Source organism: Symphalangus syndactylus, chromosome 5 (assembly GCF_028878055.3).
Source record: "Symphalangus syndactylus isolate Jambi chromosome 5, NHGRI_mSymSyn1-v2.1_pri, whole genome shotgun sequence".
Classification (NCBI taxonomy): Eukaryota; Metazoa; Chordata; class Mammalia; order Primates; family Hylobatidae; genus Symphalangus; species Symphalangus syndactylus.
This window is the reverse complement of record NC_072427.2, coordinates 47,304,722-47,323,845: the sequence shown is the minus strand read 5'-3', so window position 1 is coordinate 47,323,845 and position 19,124 is coordinate 47,304,722. Positions and strand designations below refer to the sequence as shown.

The following is a 19,124-nucleotide window of genomic DNA, read 5'->3' as shown; positions in this document are numbered from 1 at the left end:
ATGATTTGTGAGTCAACCATCTGTGGCTACCAGTTACACCGAGATTGTAACAGCATTTTTACTTTCTGTACAACAAAAATCTTTGTACATAAAATCTTAACATTAAAATAATAATAATAATAATGTTGATTGTATGCAGGTCTGGCAAACCTTTGACACATTGAGTGACTGGCATCTCTAATCCATCCACTTCACAATTGCCCCTGGCCAGACCCTGTCCTAGGCTAGGTCACCTGCTGGAAGATAAGACTGTGGATTCTCTCCCGCTTGGCTTTGGGGTAGATATGCCAGATAAAATATGGGACACCCACTTAAATTTAGATTTCTGATAAAAAATAAACTATTTTTTAGTGAGTATGTACCATGCATATTTAGGACATACTTATACTAAAACTTTTTTCTCTAAATTCTTTTTTCACCATCTTCACAGGTGTTGATATTTCTCTAAATTCTTTAATGTATGTATGTAGTTACTTTAAAGCTCTTGCCTGCTAATTCCAATGTGTGAGCCATTTATGGGTCTGCTCTTTTTTTTTTTTTTTTTTTTTTTTCTGTGATAGAGTTTTGCTCTTGTAGCCCAGGCTGGAGTGCAATGGCGCCATCTCGGCTCACTCCAACCTCGGCTCACTCCAACCTCCACCTCACCTGGCTGGTCTTGAATTTCTGGTGATCTGCCTGCCTCAGCCTCCCAAAGTGCTGGGAGTACAAGTGTGAGCCACCGTGCCCGGCCCTTTTTTTGTTGTTGTTTCTTTGAGATAAGTTCTCACTCTGTTGTCCAGGCTGAAGTGCACTGGTATGATCTCAACTCACTGCAACCTGCACCTCCCAGGCTCAAGCCATCCTTTCATCTCAGCCTTCCAAGTAGCTGGGACCACAGGCACGTGCTACCAGCAGTCCTGACTGGTTTCATGGAAGACAATTTTTCCACAGACGGGATTGGGGGCAGTGGTTATGGTATGAAACTGTTCCACTTCAGATCATCAGGCATTAGATTCTCATAAAGAGTGTGAAACCTAGATCCCTTGCATGTGCAGTTCACATTAGGATTCACGCTTCTATGAGAATCTAATGCCTGCTGATCTGACAGAGGGCACAGCTCAGGCAGTAATGCTGGCTGCCCACCACTCACCTCCTGCTGCTCAGCCTGGTTCCTAACAGGTTACCAATGGGTACAGTCCACAGCCTGGGGGTTATGGATCCCTGCACACCACCACACCTGACTTGTTTTTGAATTTTTAGTAGAGATGGGGTTACGCCATGTTGCCCAGGCTGGTCTCGAAGTCTTGAGCTCAAGTGATCTACTTGCCTTGGCCTCCCAAAGTGCTGGGATTACAGGCGTGAGCCACCATGCACGGTGGGTCTGTTCATATTGACTGGTTTTCTCTTAATTTTAGGATATATTTTCTCACTTTTTCACACATCTAGTTAAGTATTTCTTGAGCTGTTGGACACTGTGAACCTTCATTGTAGAGATGTGGGTTAGTTATCCTACTCTAGTGTTGAGTTTTATTTTGGCACGGAATTAAATTGCTGATGGGTTAACTTGATCATGAGTGTCATGGCTACATTTTAGGCTTTGTTAGGGTGAGGTGTCTTACAGTTTTGCCCTTATTCCCAGGGCATCTTCCTTAATCCCAAGGCATGGCCTTCTAGGCCCTCTGTGAATGTCTGGAATATTCATCAAGACCTGAGATTTCAAGAGTGGAGACTCTGGCTGAGCCAGAATTCAGGTGTATCTCCAGCAGTCTGTGATCACTGAAATCGCTGTTTAGCTTTCAGCTCCCCATCGGCTGTTCTGTGCTGGGCCTTGCAGAGTCTCAATCCGCACATTCATCGTTTGGGATTTGGCCAAGGACCTGCAGCAACCTCTGTAAGATTTCTGGGGCTTCTTCTCTGCAACTCCATCTTTTCTGATACTCTGCCACACACATTTTAGCAGCCCTGAGTGGCAGTCTCTGTTTCCTCCACCAAACAAGACTGATCTTCTTGGCTTGGACTCTGCTTCCTCCTGCTGTAATTGAAGGTTTAGAAACTTTCCCCACCAGAAAAACACAGCAGTCACTTCATGTGATTCCCTTTTCTCAGACTGTACCTGGAACAGCCTATTGCCCAATGGCTGAAGACAATTTCTTCATGTACTTTGTCCAGCTTTGTAGTTGTTTATGCTGGAAGACTGTCATCAATACAGGTACTCCATCATGGCCACAATTCAAAGTATGATTAATATCATATTCATTCTATTCTAAAAGTAGAGAAGACAAAGACCAACAATTCTAAGAAAAATGGAAAAAAAATATATGAAAGTTAAAAGAAAAAGAAACCCAAATGCCACTGACACAAGGAAAAATGTTTAACTTCACTGATAATAAGAAAGATACAATTTTAGGCTGGGTGCAGTGGCTCACACCTGTAATCCCAGCACTTTGGGAGGCTGAGGTGGGAGGATCACTTGAGGCCACAAAGTGAAGGTGGCAGTGAGGCGAGATGGCACCACTTGGGGTGACAGAGTGAGAGCCTGTCTCAAAAAAAGATACAGATATAAACAACATCCTGCAACCTCTACATGTGGCCACAATTGATAATAGGGACCAGATTTGCCTCCCACCTTGAACAACTAGGAAAATGCAACATATATAAAACAATAGTTTTCGGACATCGGAGAACAGGTCGAGCAGAACTATCATCCCTAAAAGAAGATGAACCCTACAGTGTCCTCGGTTTACTGCCAGAAGCATTTAAGGCTCCAACACAGGGAGGGGAATCCAAAGTCCAGTGGTCTTGGTGGATTGAGGAGACAGAGATCGGAGCTTGGGAAGGTCTTCAAGGCCGGTAGAATTTGTGAGGTAGAGTACCAGGGAAGAGGTGGGAGAAGAGAGTGCATGAACTCTGGAGAGCTGTGGAAGATGCCTTCAAGCCTTTGGCAAAGGGCTGATACGGACATATGTGAGAAGAAAGTACCCAAGGAAAGATTTTTATTCTTTACCTATTACCCAGTCTCATATATTTTGTTATAGCAGCACAAATGGACTAAGACAGTATCTTACATACAGTGAGGTGCATATAACTTAAGTTACAACTCCGTATTTTTTTTGTTTTTGAGATGGAGTCTCTCTCTGTTGCCCAGACTGGAGTGCAGTGACTCGATCTTGGATCAGTGAAAACTCCGCCTCCTGCATTCAAGCAATTCTCCTGCCTCAGCCTCCCGAGTAGCTGGCATTACAGGCGCCTACCACCACGCCTGGCTAATTTTTGTATTGTAGTAGAGATGGGGTTTCACCATGTTGGCCAGGCTATTCTTGAACTCCTGACCTCAAGTAATCTGCCTGCTTCAGCCTCTCAAACTGCTGGGATTACAGGCGTGAGCCACTGTGCCTGGCCAACTCCATAGTATTTACATATGTGCACTTTCATGTAACCACCACTCAGCTCAAGATACAGAATGTTCCCATCAACACAGAGGGCTGCCTCTTGCCCCTTCTCAGTTGCTGTCCCCTCAAAGTTAACCAGGATCCTGACCTCTGTCACCATGGATTAGTTTCACCTGTTCTTGAGCTTCATATAAATGGAATCATTCAGTGTGTGTGCGTTTGTGGCTGGCTTCTTTCATTTAACATAATCCTGTGAGATTTAACCATGTTTTGGGTACTGGTAGCTGTTTATTTTTCTGGTTGTGTAATTTTCCATATTTCATTTATTACCCTTATATTTTTGTCTCTAACTCAGTGTCTTGTGGGGTCTATTGGTCCTTTTTAGCTAGATTGATATTAAGCATCTTCTTATCAATGGAGCTTAGGACATTTTTAGAAGACAAAAGCCTAATAAACCCAAGCCCCCCAATCTTAAGCCAAGTTTCCTTCTCACGCCTGCTTCAGTTGCTCTTCTTCATGTGGTATTTTTTCCCTCAGAAAACTGATGGAAATTAAGAAACCCAAAAGCTCTTCATCATGTTATCAGCTTAGGGAGGCTTGTCATCTGAATAACAGGGTAGATATTTATAATCTGAAATGTTAAAATAACTATAGCAAACACTTATGTAACACTAACTGGTGTTCACAGTGCTTTATATATATTATTTTCATCAAAACAACTCTGTGAAATAGACACTATTATTGTCATCCCCACATTTTAGATGGGGAAATGGAGGCACAGAGAGACCATGTAACTTTCCCAAGGTAGTAGGACCAGGACTTGAAACTGTGTTTTCTGGTTTTAGAGCTTGCACCGTTCACCACCACACCATATTGTGTAGCATGATACTTCATGTGGTTAAAGTATTTTCTTCACTTGGGAGCATTTTGTGAATAATCTGAATCTTATAAATTTGCTTCAAAGAATGCAAGTAAATTGAAATGGAAGATCTAATAGACTTCAGTTATTGTCATACGATTTACATTCTATTTAATTTTTCTTAAATATATGACAAAATACCTACACAAAGAGTGGTATTTCAGTTAATATAGTACATTTATTTTCCAGACTGACATTCAGCTTAAATATGCCAGTGTGTGATTTAATCCATAGGCACCTGATGAACACATTATTGTCAGTTTGGTTACAGATGCTAAACGCTATCTGAAGATCATTCCTAGTCACTGATATTTATCAGGGTAAAAGTGAAGTGATTTGAACTATAAAAATACCTTTGAAATAATTTATCAATGTATTAGGTAAACCCAGTTTCAGAAACTGTTAGACCAAAGAAGGTGGCTAATTAACAGTGGTATGATTTCTAGCCTGAGGGTCTAAATTGGACTTAAACTGTCTTTAAACTGAACTCAAAGAATGCAAAAGCGGCAAGTTCAGAAAATAAAAGGCAAGAATAGGACTTTAAGTCCATTTTAAACTCTCAGGCTAGAAATCGTACTACTGTTAATTAGCCACATTAGTTGGTCTAACATTTTCTCTTTATAATTCTGAAGCTGAGTTTATCTAATACATTGATAAATTCATACAATTTGGAAGAGTCAGTTGAAGTCACAAGGACTTAATATTTGCACCTTTTCAGTGAATGCAGGCACATCTGTTATTACATCTGTAAAATTGTATTATTGCTCCCTATTAATGTCATATTTATAAAAGTATGAGGATGCCAAATGCTAAAAATGGAGATGGTCTAGTAACTAGAAATGCCCACCCCAGGGAGCACACATACATCTCTCCCTGCATCCTAATAATGTGATGTATTTTGGAACACAGACATTAGAACTTCATGAAGTTTTAGCTGTTGATTCTTTCCCACACATCTTAAAGTTATGATTTAGGCAATGTACAACTGAAATAATTTATTCACCACGTATAGGCACATTAACATAAATATGGCACAAAATATGCCTCCAACTGAAACCGAGAGGTATAAAAACATATTTCACTCTTTGTGAAGAACTTTTTGAGGAAACATAACTCTGTGATTTTATAGACACTTTTCCTCATAATACTTTGACATTCACAAACAGTAGATTGCACTGCGGCTTGTAAACATTTTAAGTTGCATAAATTTCGCCTTGATTTTCATATGTAGTATAATACTGTCTACTAAAACTTTTTGTTTCAACTAAGTACTCTCACATATATTGGTTTATAATAGTGGTTGTTATTATTTTTAAAGTGTTTTCCATTCAAAGAAAAGAAGTAAATTCCTATGTCAGAGTAACCAATGTGGCTGAAGAATAGGTATTAGCCAGAGAGGTCTAGATGGTAAAAATCAATCTTCTGGCCTCAAAGAAGCTCCATGAACATAGAGGAAGGCCAAGTGTCACACAGCTTTCCTTCACTCGAATTCATTCTTGACTAGAGCCTGTATGCCTCTTCCAGGGACATTTAAACTCTTAAAGGATTTCTTATAATCTTTACTAAATACATTAAGAAGAATGCCAACCAGTGCCCTTTTGTGTACTGGGACATATACTCATGTGATTAAAACAGGTAACATGAACTCTGACTTTCAAATGTATTGTAGATATAAATGCTCTAAGCTAGAAAAGGTTTTCCACATCCACCCACAGTCAATGATGGGAGCCTTTCATTCCTCAGAAATAATCCCTTTTTAGGTCATCAAGAAAGGGTACAACTGCTACAGCTCATGATGCAATATCTTCATGAGCCCAGAGCACATACAAATCCTAAGGGAACTACCATAGTACAGTGCTCATTCTTGGCACCAGAACAAATGAAACACACTCTATCCCGCACACACCTGCCAGAGCAGGCCACTTTCCTCTTCTGTGAGATTTAAAAAGCTCCCCAGAATGTTATTACTCCCATCCCCAATACACAGAAAATAGGGGAAAGGCTGTTTCCAGTTCTCGGCCTTTAAACAACTGTAAATGTCAGTACTCACAGTGGCATATTACAAAGCAATAAACAGTGCGCACTTGAGGGCAAACCACATATTGAGCTAATGAAGAGCTCACTGTGGTTAGGATTCGATCAAACGTAATAGCAGAACATAAGCAAATTTTATCTGAATTCTGTAATGAATATACATGCTGCAATAACATTAAAAAAGCATGGCAGCCTGTTCCAAACCAGTAAGAATAGTTTTGTGCAAATAGTGGGTCTTTGTGTGTTTGAATTCCCACCACCTAAGGGCAAACTCGATATGTGTGCTAATGACCTACAATTATCAAATTAAAAACAAAAATGCTAAAGGATGTCAGAGTGAACATCAGGGAAAGACCAACTCTCCCTTAACTTTTTACAAATAAATTTAAACGGTAAATTAGAAACACAAATAAATGTGAGTGGCTCTAACATTCAAATGGAGTAAATGAATTGTGTGGGAGGTTAACCCCATCACTTTTCGTTGTTGTTGTTTTAAATTTCTTGACCAGCTCTTAGATGATGATGATGTTTATCTCCCTGTTCTCGGCTGCCCGGTAAAAGAATGGCACGCAGGGTTTGCTGGGCAAGCCTGGGTGCTCCTGGGTGTCCTGCATTACAGGAAGCAGCTGCACGATCTGCTGTGCAGTGGGGTTGTCATCGGGAGAACCCTCCCTGGCCGCTCCTGGTGCAGGCCTCACGCTGTTGTCCAGGCTCACCTCATAAAAATCTTCGGCGAGAGGGACGCGGGGGTCTGAGCGCAGTGCAAGCCTCCCCTGCTCCTGCCTGCCCACCCCACCTGAGGGCTGTACTCACCATCATGCTCACCGGCAGCCCCAAGTTCCTGGGGGGCTGGGGTCCCTGGAGCGGGCTCATCAGCAGGGTTCCGGGCAGCGGTGAGGAATTTGCCATGCCCTTCATGGTTGCCCATAAGGGGCAACACCAGCTCTTGCAGCTCCAGCAGCTTCACCTGAAGGGAGGTGTGCTCAGCTCCCACCCTGGAGCCTGCACCAGCGCCCATGCCCACCCCCACCCCCGCAGAGATGTTGCACGCCCTACCTTCATCTCCTCCTTGTTCTGGGCCAGCCTGATGACATCCTCCATCTCCTGGTGCCGCGTGTTTGGCACTGCCCCCGGCTTTCATATACGGTGAAGGACTCTCCTGCGAGAGGACACGGCTCAGACACTAGGGTCCCTCCAATGGCCCTGCAGCTCCCCGTGCCCATGCCCTGGCCTCCCGCTCACTCATGCCATCTGTCGCTCCAGAGGGCTGGATGAATCCAAGCTCTAGTTTCTCCACCTGCTCCTTCCCGTCTGCCTTCTCCTTCGGGAGGTCCATAAAGCTGCTCTGGAGCCAAAATAATGGGGTCACATCTTGGGAGTGACCTGTTCTGCCCCGCCCCCACTTTTCTAGGCCCATGCCAGGACTCACCCACTTTCACCTTCTTCAGGGCCCGGTAGCTCTCCCCACACACAAACTCATCCCAGTCCTCCCTGGGGCTGGGGCCTCTGCCTCTGGCTCCTTCCAGGCCAAGGCCACTATATGAGCCAGGTGCAGGCAGCACAGCCTTCGCACCTTCCACTGCCCACATAGCACGGCCGTGCCTGTTCCTCCTGGGAATTGGCTCAGTGGAGTTCAAAAATGCCACTTGAAGGCAAGAGGTGAGTATTCTTGTAGGGGCATAGACAGAACAAATGAGGCAGGGAGGTGGAACACAGCCTCTACCCTTGGGGCCTCAGAGAGTGCACCTGTTGGTCACAGGTGACAAGGTGTCTGACCACTGGCTCCCAGAAGGGGTGAGGGGCCAGAGAAATCAGAAGGTGGGAAAGCCAAGAGCATAAGGGGGTCTGGGAGGAACCACAGAGGAAGGTGGTAAAGTGGGGCAGGGAAAGTCAGGCTCACTGTGGCCTCCCGGCTCTCCAGGTCCTCTGGGATGTTTGGCGTGGGCCGAGGCGCCTCCTCCTCCTCACTGTCCAGATGTTCTCCTCCATCTCCTGTAGGGAGGTGGCCAGAGGGGTCCTCAGACAACCCAACAAGGGAGGTACCGTGGGCCCACCTCTGTCCCCACCCTCACTGTGTAACCCTGAGCCGGCCTCTCCCCAGATAGGAATGAGCTGCTGTTCTTTATTTTTCCTTTTAAGAACCAAGATCTTGCTATATTGCCCAGGCACAGTCCCACTACCGGTTGGTGCAGGAGTCCTGACCTGCTCACTTTCTGATCTGGGCCAGTTCATTCATCCTTAGGCAACCTGGTGGCCCCTTGCTCCCAGGAGGTCACCATCTTGATGCCGAACTTAGTACAGACACCCGGTTGGCATAACTACCAGCAGTTCTAAAGGTCTCTTCCAACCCTTCAATCCTATGCCGCTAACAGTCCCCCATTCCTCCTGTGGCTCTCTCCTCTTCCTCTGAGTGGTCTCCTGTACCTTCTCCAGGGAGAGCCATGAGGCTCAACTGGGTCTCCAGATGTTGGTTCTGCTGGCTGGCAGCTTTAGGTGCTCCTAAGGGGATGGAAAACAGAGTGAGAAGGCACGGAGGTTGCCAGGTCATCCCCCTTGGGGCCCTGTCCTCAGCAACTCCCTTCCCTGGGTCTCCTGCAACTTTTGGTGGGCCATCTCAGCCACCGCTTTGCCCCAAGCTTCCTGCTGCTGCAGCTGGTCCATGAGCTGGGTCTGCAGCAGTAACTGCCTGTGTAGCGCCTCCTTCTCAGAGGTCAGCTGCTGATAGGTGGCTGTGTACTGCTGCAGGTGACCCAGGTACTAGTCTCGCTGCTGCTGCAGACTCTGAGACTCTTGGCTCTTCAGCTCCACCTGCAGGAAGACCCTGGGCATGAGGGCACGTGGTGGCTGGCTTCCAGGTTCTGGGACCATTAATAGGGTAGCGAGGGCACTGTGGGGCTCTGTCACCTGCCCAGGACCCTGGTCCCTTGCTCCAGGCCTAAGAGGCTTCCTCCCTTGCCTAGAACCCCATGCCTCCTTCCCCAGCCTCAAATCTCATGTCCTTCTTCCCACCATTTAAACTGTAGGCCACAGACTGGTGGAAAAGCAGAGGGAGCCAACCACCATCTGCTAAGTGTGCTACCTGCCTAATGCTTTCCATGTATTCTCCCATTCAATCCTCAGCACCTCTGCAAGGAAAATGCTAACTTCCTTTTGAAGTTACAGAAACAGAGACTAAGAGATGAACAGTAGTTGAATGGTGACCAGCGGAACCCAGGCCGGAATCCAGTTTGAATCTAAGGATGCTTTTTTGTTTTGTTTTGAGACAGTGTCACTCTGTGGCCCAGGCTGGAGTGCAGTGGTGCAGTCTCAGCCCACTGCAACCTCCACCACCTGGGCTTAAGCGATTCTCGTGCCTCAGCCTCCTGAGTAGCTGGGATTACAGGCATGCACCACCATGCCTGGCTAATTTTTTGTTGTTGTTGTAATTTCAGTAGAGGTGAGGTTTCACCACGTTGGCAAGGCTGGTCTCAAACTCCTGACCTCAAGTGATTCTCCTGCTTCAGCCTCCCAAAGTGCTGGGATTACAGGTGCGAGCCACCATGCCCGGATAAGGAGCGTCTTGTACCACTGTCTCTTCCCCTATGACTGGGGGCTCCGTGCCTCTAGCTGTGATGATGATGTCCAGATCTGAGAGGAGCCCAGGGCTACCCACCTCTAAAAGTCAGAGGGCAGGAAGCAAGAAACAGTCATAGGGCTGCCCTGGTGGGTGCTGGGGTCACCTGCCCCCCAGCTGGAGCTGCCTTTGGCCTGGGACCTCCCCTCCCCAGAGGCTGATGCCCGCCTCCCAGCCCTTCTTGGATGGGGTGGAGGTTACCATCTCCTTCACCTTGTCTAGCTTCTCCTGCAGCTCCTTTACTTGCTGCTCCAACTGCAGTGTGCTCTTGTTCTCATTGTTCTGCACAGAGAGAAGCAATCAGTGGCCATCCACTGCAGCTGGAGACACCAGAACTTGGTGTCTGCCTCCCATATCACCGGGAAGGGTGGAGGCAGGTTAGAAAAATCATCCCTTCTCCCCCACAGCCATCAGAGCAGGGCCTGATGAGCTGTAGCTCACAGATGCCTTTAGAAGTACCATTTCATGTGAGGGCTACACTGCCCCATTTTACAGGTGGGGAAACAAAGGCCTGGAGGGATAGGGATGAGGGCAGGCTCCCCAGGTGGGGCAACCCACCAGATGCTTGAAGCTGCACTGTGGCTCCGCCAGCTGCTTGTTGAGCTTGTGGTTCTGGGAGAGCGCCAGTCTCCTCCTGCTTTTGCAGCCTCTCCTCCTGCTTCTGTAGCCTCTCATCCTTCTCCTACAGCCTCTCTTCCTGGTCCCACAGCCTCTCCTCCTCCTTTCGCAGCCTCTCCTCCTCCTTTCGCGGCCTCTCCTCCTCCTTTCGCGGCCTCTCCTCCTCCTTTCGCAGCCTCTCCTCCTCCTTTCGCGGCCTCTCCTCCTCCTTTCGCGGCCTCTCCTCCTCCTTTCGCAGCCTCTCACCCGGCTCCCGTAGCGTCTCCTTTTGTTCACACAGTCTCTCCTGCTCTCGGAGGCTCTTCTCCTGCTCCTGGAGCCTCTGCTTTTGTTCCTTGCTCAGGAGACTCAAGGCCTGATTGTTTTCCACCTGGGATCGGAGCTTTCCCTCCAGACCCTCCACCTCCTGCCTTAGGTGTTTGGCCTCATCTTGTAGCTGCTCCACCACAGAGGTCACTGCCGGGGGCGCCAGGGATGGGGGCTCAGCTGAGAAACAAAGCAGACAATAAGGGCCTCTGGATTCCCCACCCCCCCTAAAAAAAAAACCTTCCTCTTGATGCACAGCTCCTCTCAGGCTTCCCAAACTTGGCCTCACTGCTAATGATTCCTCGCACCCGATGGTAGCCAATTTCCAAGCCACTTTCAGATAGAGAGCACTGTGGGTGGCTGACAACGGGCACTCCTCCCTCTTTGCTCATGGGGACCCTGAGGCTTATGGAGATGACAAAACTTGCTGTCTCCTGGCACAGACCTCTTTCCCTCTGCCTCAAAGCCCTTCCATCCACTCACCTCCCTGGGGCCTTCTAAGCCACCCCCACAGACCTCTGATGCCAGTCCTGCGCCCAGGTCACACCAGCCCCATCTTACCCATCTGGTTTTTGAGTTCGGACAAGCTCCTCTCCAGCTCCTGTATCCGATGTATGTCATGCTTCTTCTCCTCCTTCAATGTGCGAGCCTGCCCAAAGCACAGGGGAAAGGGCCCTGGAGAGAGGGGCTGGTGGCTGGACAGGCCACCATCTCCCTCTCTGCCCCCATCTCCACAAAGCCCAGACCCATGACCACCTCTGGCTGTACTATTCCCATTTTACAGATGCCCAGAAAGATCCAGTGGCCTATCGAAGGTTGGGGGCTGAAGGGTCAGATCTCACCTCCACCAACATTTTCTGCATCCTCTCCTGCCACCGGGCCCTCTCTCCTTTTATATGCTGAGCATATTCATCTCTCTCTAGATGGACTTGTTTAAGTGACTCTGTCACCTGCAAGAAATGGGCACAGAAGTTAGGAAGGGCTGTCACTGGTCCTCACCTGCTCCTGGCCACCTGGGGTCATCTTCCTTCCACATCCCTCCCTCTGCAAAGCCTCACCTGTGTCACATGTGCGTTCAGCAGCGCCCGCTCCTTTATGGTCTGCTGTAACCGCCGCTGGAGAACCGCTTCACTGCAGCTCGAGGACTGGATGGTGAAGAGTGAGAAGTTTCGATCTGGGGAGCCCAGGCAGTGCCCCTTAAAAGGGCTAGGGCTAGGCTCAATATACAACTCGGTTAGTAAAGATCAAGGCATTTCCAAGCCCGTGGCCTGGTTATTAAAAGAACTCAGTAAAGTTGGAAGGGACAGGGAAAGAGATCGAATTTACAGCTTGCTAACAGAGGCCCAGAGAGATCAGATAATATTGTTATTGTTATTACTGTTATTACTACCACTGTTTGAACCGTTATGGAGTGCTTCACCAGGTTCCATGCTAGCAATCCCATTTAATCCTCACAACCACCATATGAGACAGTTACCAGGATTACCTCTATTCTGTAGATGAAAAACATCGAGAGTTTGAGGTTAAGTGCTTGCCTAAGATCACTTAGACAGAGCTGGGATTTGAACACCCAGGTCTATCCTATTCTGTAAGCCCATTTTTCTTGCTGGGGGTGGGGGCACAGATAGGCAGGGGGAAATTAATCTTTTGTTCGCTTTTTGAAAGGATGATACATTCATATAGTCCAAAACTCAGAAGGTAAAGAAGGGAGGTGTCTCCCAGGCACCCTGTTACTCTCTCCTGAGTTTTTTATGAATGCTTGAAGACATGTTTTTGTATATTATCATAGTACACACACACACACACATACACACACACACACCCCTTTCCTCTCTCTACAGAAACGGTAACATACTAAAGGCACTCTTCTCTACCTTCACAGTACAACTACCCAATACTCCACCTAGGACTTGGCCAAGGCCACAGCCAGGAAAGGGCAGGGCAGGCACTTGGCCTCCAAGCTCTGCATCCAGTGCTCACTCCCCACAGTGCCCCCCAACTCACTCACAGCAGCTGACTCAGCCCCAGGCTGCCTCTAACAACCATACACAAAAGTAGTGAGAAATGGCCATGCTGCCTTCTGAGCAGGACACTCCATCCTGCAGAAGGGACCTTTAGGCTCACTCCTCAATCTGGGAAGCCAGGCTGCCAGGGGATGGGGCAGCTGGTTGGACTCACCCTGTCCTCTTCCTGCTGCTGTGTAGACACAGCAGAGAGAGCCCGCTCCAATTCTTGAATATGCTGTAAGGAGTATTGCAGGTGGCCAGCCAGATCCTTGGACTCTTCTGTAATGAGAGAGGTTGAGATGGGGCCCAAAAGACTCCCCCTAAAGACCTGTCAAGGTGCCAGGTTGAAGGATGACGGGATGCCCAGATTACCACCTTCGAAGTGTCGGGCAGCACGTTTAGTATGGTAAAGGGTGGTCTTCAAGTCTGCCTTTTCCAACGTGAGGATATTGATTGTCTGGAATTAAACATTTGGGAGAAAAGCCAAGCAAGTGCTGAAAGAGAAGGAAAGAAACATTCTCCAGAGGACAGCAGAAATCTCCCCACCTGCCACTCATCTCTAACTGCTCTGTTTGTGCTTTGTGTATTTCATTGTTTGCTTTCTTTGCCTATAGGAAGAGGAAGACAGAGCTCTTACCACAGGGAGGCAGAGATGGCACAGCAAGAGACATGCCTCCAGAATGCCACCAATGCCCCAGGACAGGCCCACCCATCGGACCAGGTTATCAGGGACCCTGTGGGGATGGGGTGGAATCTGAGGGGTAAGCCTTCTTCCCCAGGCCGGGAATGGGCAAGATGAGACTGGCACCTCTACATCTGAGTGCTCTCCAAACCCAGCAGTCATGTTGTGAGCAAAGAAATCATGTTACTTCTTCCAGCTGATGTTCCACTTCTTTCTTCTGCTGTTTCTGTGGGGAGATTCAAATTCAGGTCACTGACAGTGGACTCCTCAACTCTATTCCCCAGACTAGGAAGCGGTAGGCAGGGGCCAGCAATGGATTTTAAAGGCAACATTCTTAGACCTATTGGCAACACGAACTGGGCAACTCTTCTCAAGCTCCCAAGGACAGAGGATTTGGGTCTTTGTTGGTTTTTGCCCACAGCCACAGAACTCAAAGTCTGAATCTGGATTCTCTTGAAAGGACAGTAACATAAACCTCTAGAGAGAGAGTCTCAGGAAGACCCACCCTTCTGCCAGCTTGTGATTTAGAAAGATGCCTTCATTCAACAAACATTTACTGAGCACATGCGGGCCAGGTGTGGTTCTTCACAGCAGATATAGGATGGAAAAGGACAGACAGGAGCTCTTGGCCCTCAGGTTTCCATTCTAGGGGCCTTTAAATTTCAGACTCTCAGAGGTAACAGAGACCTTTGATGCTTTACCTCCTCCGGAAACACGAGCCCAAGGAGGACAGGTGGCTTGTCCAGACTCAAAGCAAATTGGGGACTGAGTCAGGGCAGAAATACAGGGCCCCTGACAACCAGTGAGGCTAGCACTTCCCTGAGAGGTGACAACCCCAGGGCGTGTGTGGCAAGGACTGGAGCGGGGTGTCTGGAGAAGAGACAGTCGGCAAAGAGGGCAGCAACAGAAGAGCCAAGCTTCATGCTCTGTGCTCTGGGGTCCCTCTAGGTGAGGCCTGGGTGCTCCAGCTCCCCATTTGCCCTTGGCACCAGGAGCCCCCAGCCCCTTTCTTCAGGTCCCCAAGGGGAAACTAAAGCCCAGGATTGGCAGTGTGGAATTAGGGGGCCCCACTGGACTCTTACCAATGATTCTATGTTTTCATTGAGTTGATTGATTGTCACGGAGCTTGACTTCAGGGCTACTGCTAGTTCTTGGTACTGGCTCTGAGGCACATGCAGAGAGGATGAGTTGGAAGAGGATTGTGGGGAGAGGTAGAGAGAACAATCATTAGGACTGGGGTGTGTGTGGGCTGTCTCAGCTGTCAGAGGGTCACCCAGCCCCCACTGTGAGAGGAGGTTGGAGGGCTGGCCGCAGAGTCACTCCACCTTGGCCCAGGGCCTCTTACTTCTAGATCCTTCAGTGTAACAGATGATGCAGGATTAATAAAAATGAGAAATTTAAAAAAAAAAGAATCTTACATGGGAAATAGTTATGTATATAGAGAAAGTATAAAAACAGCAAGGAGCCAGGCACAGTGGCTCACACATGTAATCCCAGCAGTTCGGGAGGCTGAGGCGAGTGGATCACTTGAGGTCAGGAGTTCAAGACCAGCCTGGCCGACACGGTGAAACCACATCTCTACTAAAAATACAAAGATTAGCCAGGCGTGGTGGCAGGTGCCTGTAATCCCAGCTACTCAGGAGGCTAAGGCAAGAGAATCGCTTGAACCCGGGAGGCAGAGGTTGTAGTGAGCGGAGATCACACCACTTCACTCCAGTCTGGGTGACAGAGTGAGACTCTGTCTCAAAAAAAAAAAAAAAAAAAAAAAAAGGCCCAAATCCCACATGCGTGCTCTGTACATTATTCCCAAATTACTTTTAAACTTTTAGGTCTCATCATTTCCAAGATGATAAAAGATGCGGGGAAGGAAAAAACCCAATCAATCAATCAAGCAGGTGAAGAAGCAGACAGAAACAGGCTGAAGGTTAATGGCAGCAACATAAAAAAAGGCAGAGGCCAAGTATCCCCCAAACCAGAGAAGCCTCAGGGCCATGCACAGCTGCAGACAGCAACCCAGAGAGGGGTCTTGGCACTGCCTCACCTTCCACTTGTCCAATGGGGGAGCGCTACCCCATTGGAGTGGTTAAGATTGGACACCAGCACCTTCAGAATGTCCTGAATCTACAGGAGGTGACAAGGGAAAAACGAAGGCAGGGGGTGAAAGACAGAAGTGGCTTACAGAGAAGCAAGAAAGTCAGGGTAGGAGGAAGATGTGGATTCAGGAAAAGGAAATGCTGAAGAAGAGCAGAGGAGATTAAAACCATGGCCTGTGCCATTCTTCCAAATGGCCACCTGCTGCCTTGCCAGGGGCAGGAACAAATAGATGGAAAAGTCCCCCGAGTGATGCAGTCACAGAGTGGAGTCAGCTGACCAATGCAGCTCTTAATATGCTCACTGCACCCCTCTCCTCAGGCCCAGGACATGGGCGATGAATCTGGTAGAGCTCCAGACCTCCACCTCCATTAAAAAAACAGACTCCTGAGTAAGAGTTCACTTGAACTAAGGGGGCTCCAGCTAAAAAACAAGTTTGAAAGACACTGATCTTATCCAGTATCATCTTACAGAGGAGGAAACTGAGGCCCAGCAGAAGTGATTTTTCTGTGGTCACCCAGCAAGCTGGTGGCAAGTTAGACCTTCTCTTGCTCCTAGTGCCTGGGGCTCTCCTCAACACACCCTGGTTCCCCTTCAGTGACTCCTAAAAGGACAGCCTTATGGCAAATGGCTGTACTCATTAGCCCAGCTTCCCCTTGAGAGTGGGGATCAGGAAAATCAAACAGCAATGACCGTTTCCTGGGTATCCTGGGTGTTTACAGCAGGCCACATACTAGGGGTTAACATGAAAACAACAATAATAAGGAATCTCATTTAAACTTCACAAATGGAAGTCAAACAATACTACGCCTATTTTACAGATGTGAAAAGAGAGGCCCAAAGAAACTTGCCATAAATCAGATCCCTAGGAGATGGAGAAGCAGGATTCAAACCCAGAATTCTTAACCAGTACCCAGCAATCTCAACAATTACCCTCTACTGCCCCTTGGGCCCCCTGTCCCCAGGAGCCTGGCCAGCCAAGACTCACATCCCCAGGTGAGTGGCAACCACCAGAAGTAGTTGTCTCAGGGCTACTGCCAGTTTTTTTCTTTTTTGTCTTCGCTCCTGCTGGAACACCAGGGCTCTTCCTTTGCTGATATTCTTTTAGCTGTGGGAAAGAAGAGCAGTAGGCCGGGCGCGGTGGCTCACGCTTGTAATCCCAGCACTTTGGGAGGCTGAGGCGGGCGGATCACGAGGTCAGGAGATCGAGACCACGGTGAAACCCCGTCTCTACTAAAAATACAAAAAAATTAGCCAGGCGTGGTGGTGGGCGCCTGTAGTCCCAGCTACTCGGAGAGGCTGAGGCAGGAGAATGGCGTGAACCCGGGAGGTGGGGCTTGCAGTGAGCCGAGATTGCACCACTGCACTCCAGCCTGGGCGACAGAGCAAGACTCCATCTCAAAAAAAAAAAAAAAAAAAGAAGAGCAGTAATACTCATGAGAACTACCAGCCCCTACAGCCACGCCTTCCTTACAGTTTTTGCAAAATACTCTTATACACCATCTGATTTAATGCCACCAACAACGGTACAAGGTGTTGTCACAATCACTTAATGATTGAGAGGGATGGATATTATGGCTAAAAAAAAAAGTTGGGGGAGGGGCAATAATGGAACTTAAACTCAGTCTTCTGACTCCAAGCTCTGGGGTTTTGCCATGAATCAGCAGCTGCCAGGGACCAAAACCAGAGGCAGAGGTAGAAAAGTAAACGTTACATAGGCAGGAACTACACGCTGTGTGGTTTAGAGTCATATATCCTCACATGTCTGTTAGTGTGAAGAAGTGCACCAGTATCTCTCAAACTTTTATATCAATGTGTCCTCATGGCAGAAGGCAGCTTTTTTGTTAAATCTGGGAATTTATCAGAAAGAGGATAACCCAAGTCTCATTTCAGAGAGAAGTCTGGTATACTCTTAGAAACCTATGTGAGGGTCATCCCTAAGTACATTAATGTTTTTTCTCTCTCAAGAGAATCAAGGGAAACTGATGCTTCAGAAAGATCTCCCACATTTATCCTGTGGCACTCAATGTACCCCAAGTTGAGATGATATGAGGAAGATTCAAGCTGTCAAGTTCAGTTTCCCAAGATCTGTTCCAGAGAAGATGAGCAAATCTCACTTCAGAGACCACTGACTGAAGGGCAGTCTGGTCCCAGAACCGTGGAGAATTAGAATATGAGGTGGAAAACTCAGAAAAAAATGTTAAAGTCTCTCTGGAGAGTAGAAGCCTGGGAGAAAACCAAACCAAGCCCATTCTCCCATCACCACCCAGAGATACTGTCAAGGTTTTGGGCTCACAGGGGAAGTGTAGGCTTTTCACACTGTCAATGTCTATGTGAAGGGAGTAAGGCAGCTTGAAACCTCTTGCTCCTAGGTCCCATAGTCCCCATTTCCCTTCTAGCCAGAAATTTGTGCTGTGACCAGAGGAACCAGAAATGGGGTGAGAATGCTTAGGGGGCTGGGTTGTAAGATCAAAGGCCGGTCTTGCAGCAGTAATGACAGTTCCTAGGGGGACTGTGACATCACTACATTCCACTTCTCCTGGGGGTGGGGGGAACCACATTGGTGCAATGGCTGAGTTGCCGATCCATGACAGGGGAGAGGGGCGTAGGGCTGGGACCCAGGTCCTTGGAGATGCCAGTCCAGAGAGCCCAGGGAGGTCGGGCTTGGGTCAGCAGGAAGGGATAGCAGAGTCTGCTCAGGGAACCCCAGGAGTCACCAGCCCAAAGTCACCCAGGGATGACTGGCAATTCTGGCGGGGCTGGGGCTGGGGGTCCCAGGTCCTTGGAGAGGTGAGCCCAAAGAACCCAGGGAGGTTGGGCTTGGGGTCGCAGGACGTGAGGGCTGAATATGGAGCAGGGAGCCCCAGCAGTCACCTGCCGAAAGTCACCGCAGAGTGATTGGCGAGCGCAGAGGCTGGGCTGCTTGCTGGAGGGGCGAGGCTGACTGACAAGACTTTGGTGGGGGGAGCCCAGAGGCGCCGGGGTGAGGGGGCCCAGCCCGCTGTGTCTCAGGAGTGCTATGGACTCTGAGAGTGGTCTTGTCATCGGAGGGAATCTCTGGCTAGGTTGAGGGGCCATGACCTTTTTCTTGGCTTTTTACCTTTTTCTTGGCTGCTGCCAATTTGTTCTGTTGAATTTCTTCTAACATCATGGGGTGGGGAGGGAGGTAGGGTTGGGGCCACATCAGTGAACACCTCCAGTCACCTACCAGGTGGCTGTGTGACTGAGCCAGAGGAGGCGTAACCAGGGAACATATGTTTTTATTTTCTTGGAAAGATACCTAGGAGTGGAATTTCTTGGTATGACTGTAAATGTAAGTTTGTTTGGTGACTGTAAATTTAAGTTTGCTTATTTATTTATTTGTTTATTTTCTGAGACAGAGTCTCACTCTGTCGCCCAGGTTGGAGTGCAGTGGCACGATCTCGGCTCACTGCAACCTCCGCCTCCTGGATTCAAGCAATTCTCCCACCTCAGCCTCCTTAGTAGC

General features: G+C 48.2%; 1 protein-coding gene and 1 long non-coding RNA gene across 2 annotated transcripts in view; one reads left to right on the top strand and one right to left on the bottom strand.

Annotated features, from left to right (window-relative positions):
- LOC134736626 (uncharacterized) overlaps positions 1–16,685 on the top strand; it is a 30,668-nt gene extending 13,983 nt beyond the window's left edge. Inside the window, exons 3-4 of the long non-coding RNA XR_010120734.1 lie at positions 13,479–13,585; positions 16,459–16,685. This is a non-coding gene — a long non-coding RNA (uncharacterized lncRNA). The remainder of the gene's footprint in view (positions 1–13,478; positions 13,586–16,458) is intronic.
- Positions 4,417–18,821, bottom strand: LOC129481763 (golgin subfamily A member 6C-like). The gene is given in 21 exon segments (XM_063639018.1): positions 4,417–7,048; positions 7,135–7,288; positions 7,378–7,454; positions 7,457–7,480; positions 7,564–7,666; positions 8,222–8,313; positions 8,746–8,811; positions 8,814–8,820; positions 10,148–10,216; positions 10,493–10,582; positions 10,584–11,038; positions 11,420–11,507; positions 11,701–11,808; positions 11,917–12,003; positions 13,037–13,143; positions 13,240–13,323; positions 13,424–13,472; positions 13,734–13,772; positions 14,629–14,709; positions 16,626–16,745; positions 18,738–18,821. Coding segments are annotated over 21 exon segments (2,199 nt in total). The 3' UTR covers positions 4,417–6,833.
- Positions 18,822–19,124: the final 303 nt, after the last annotated feature.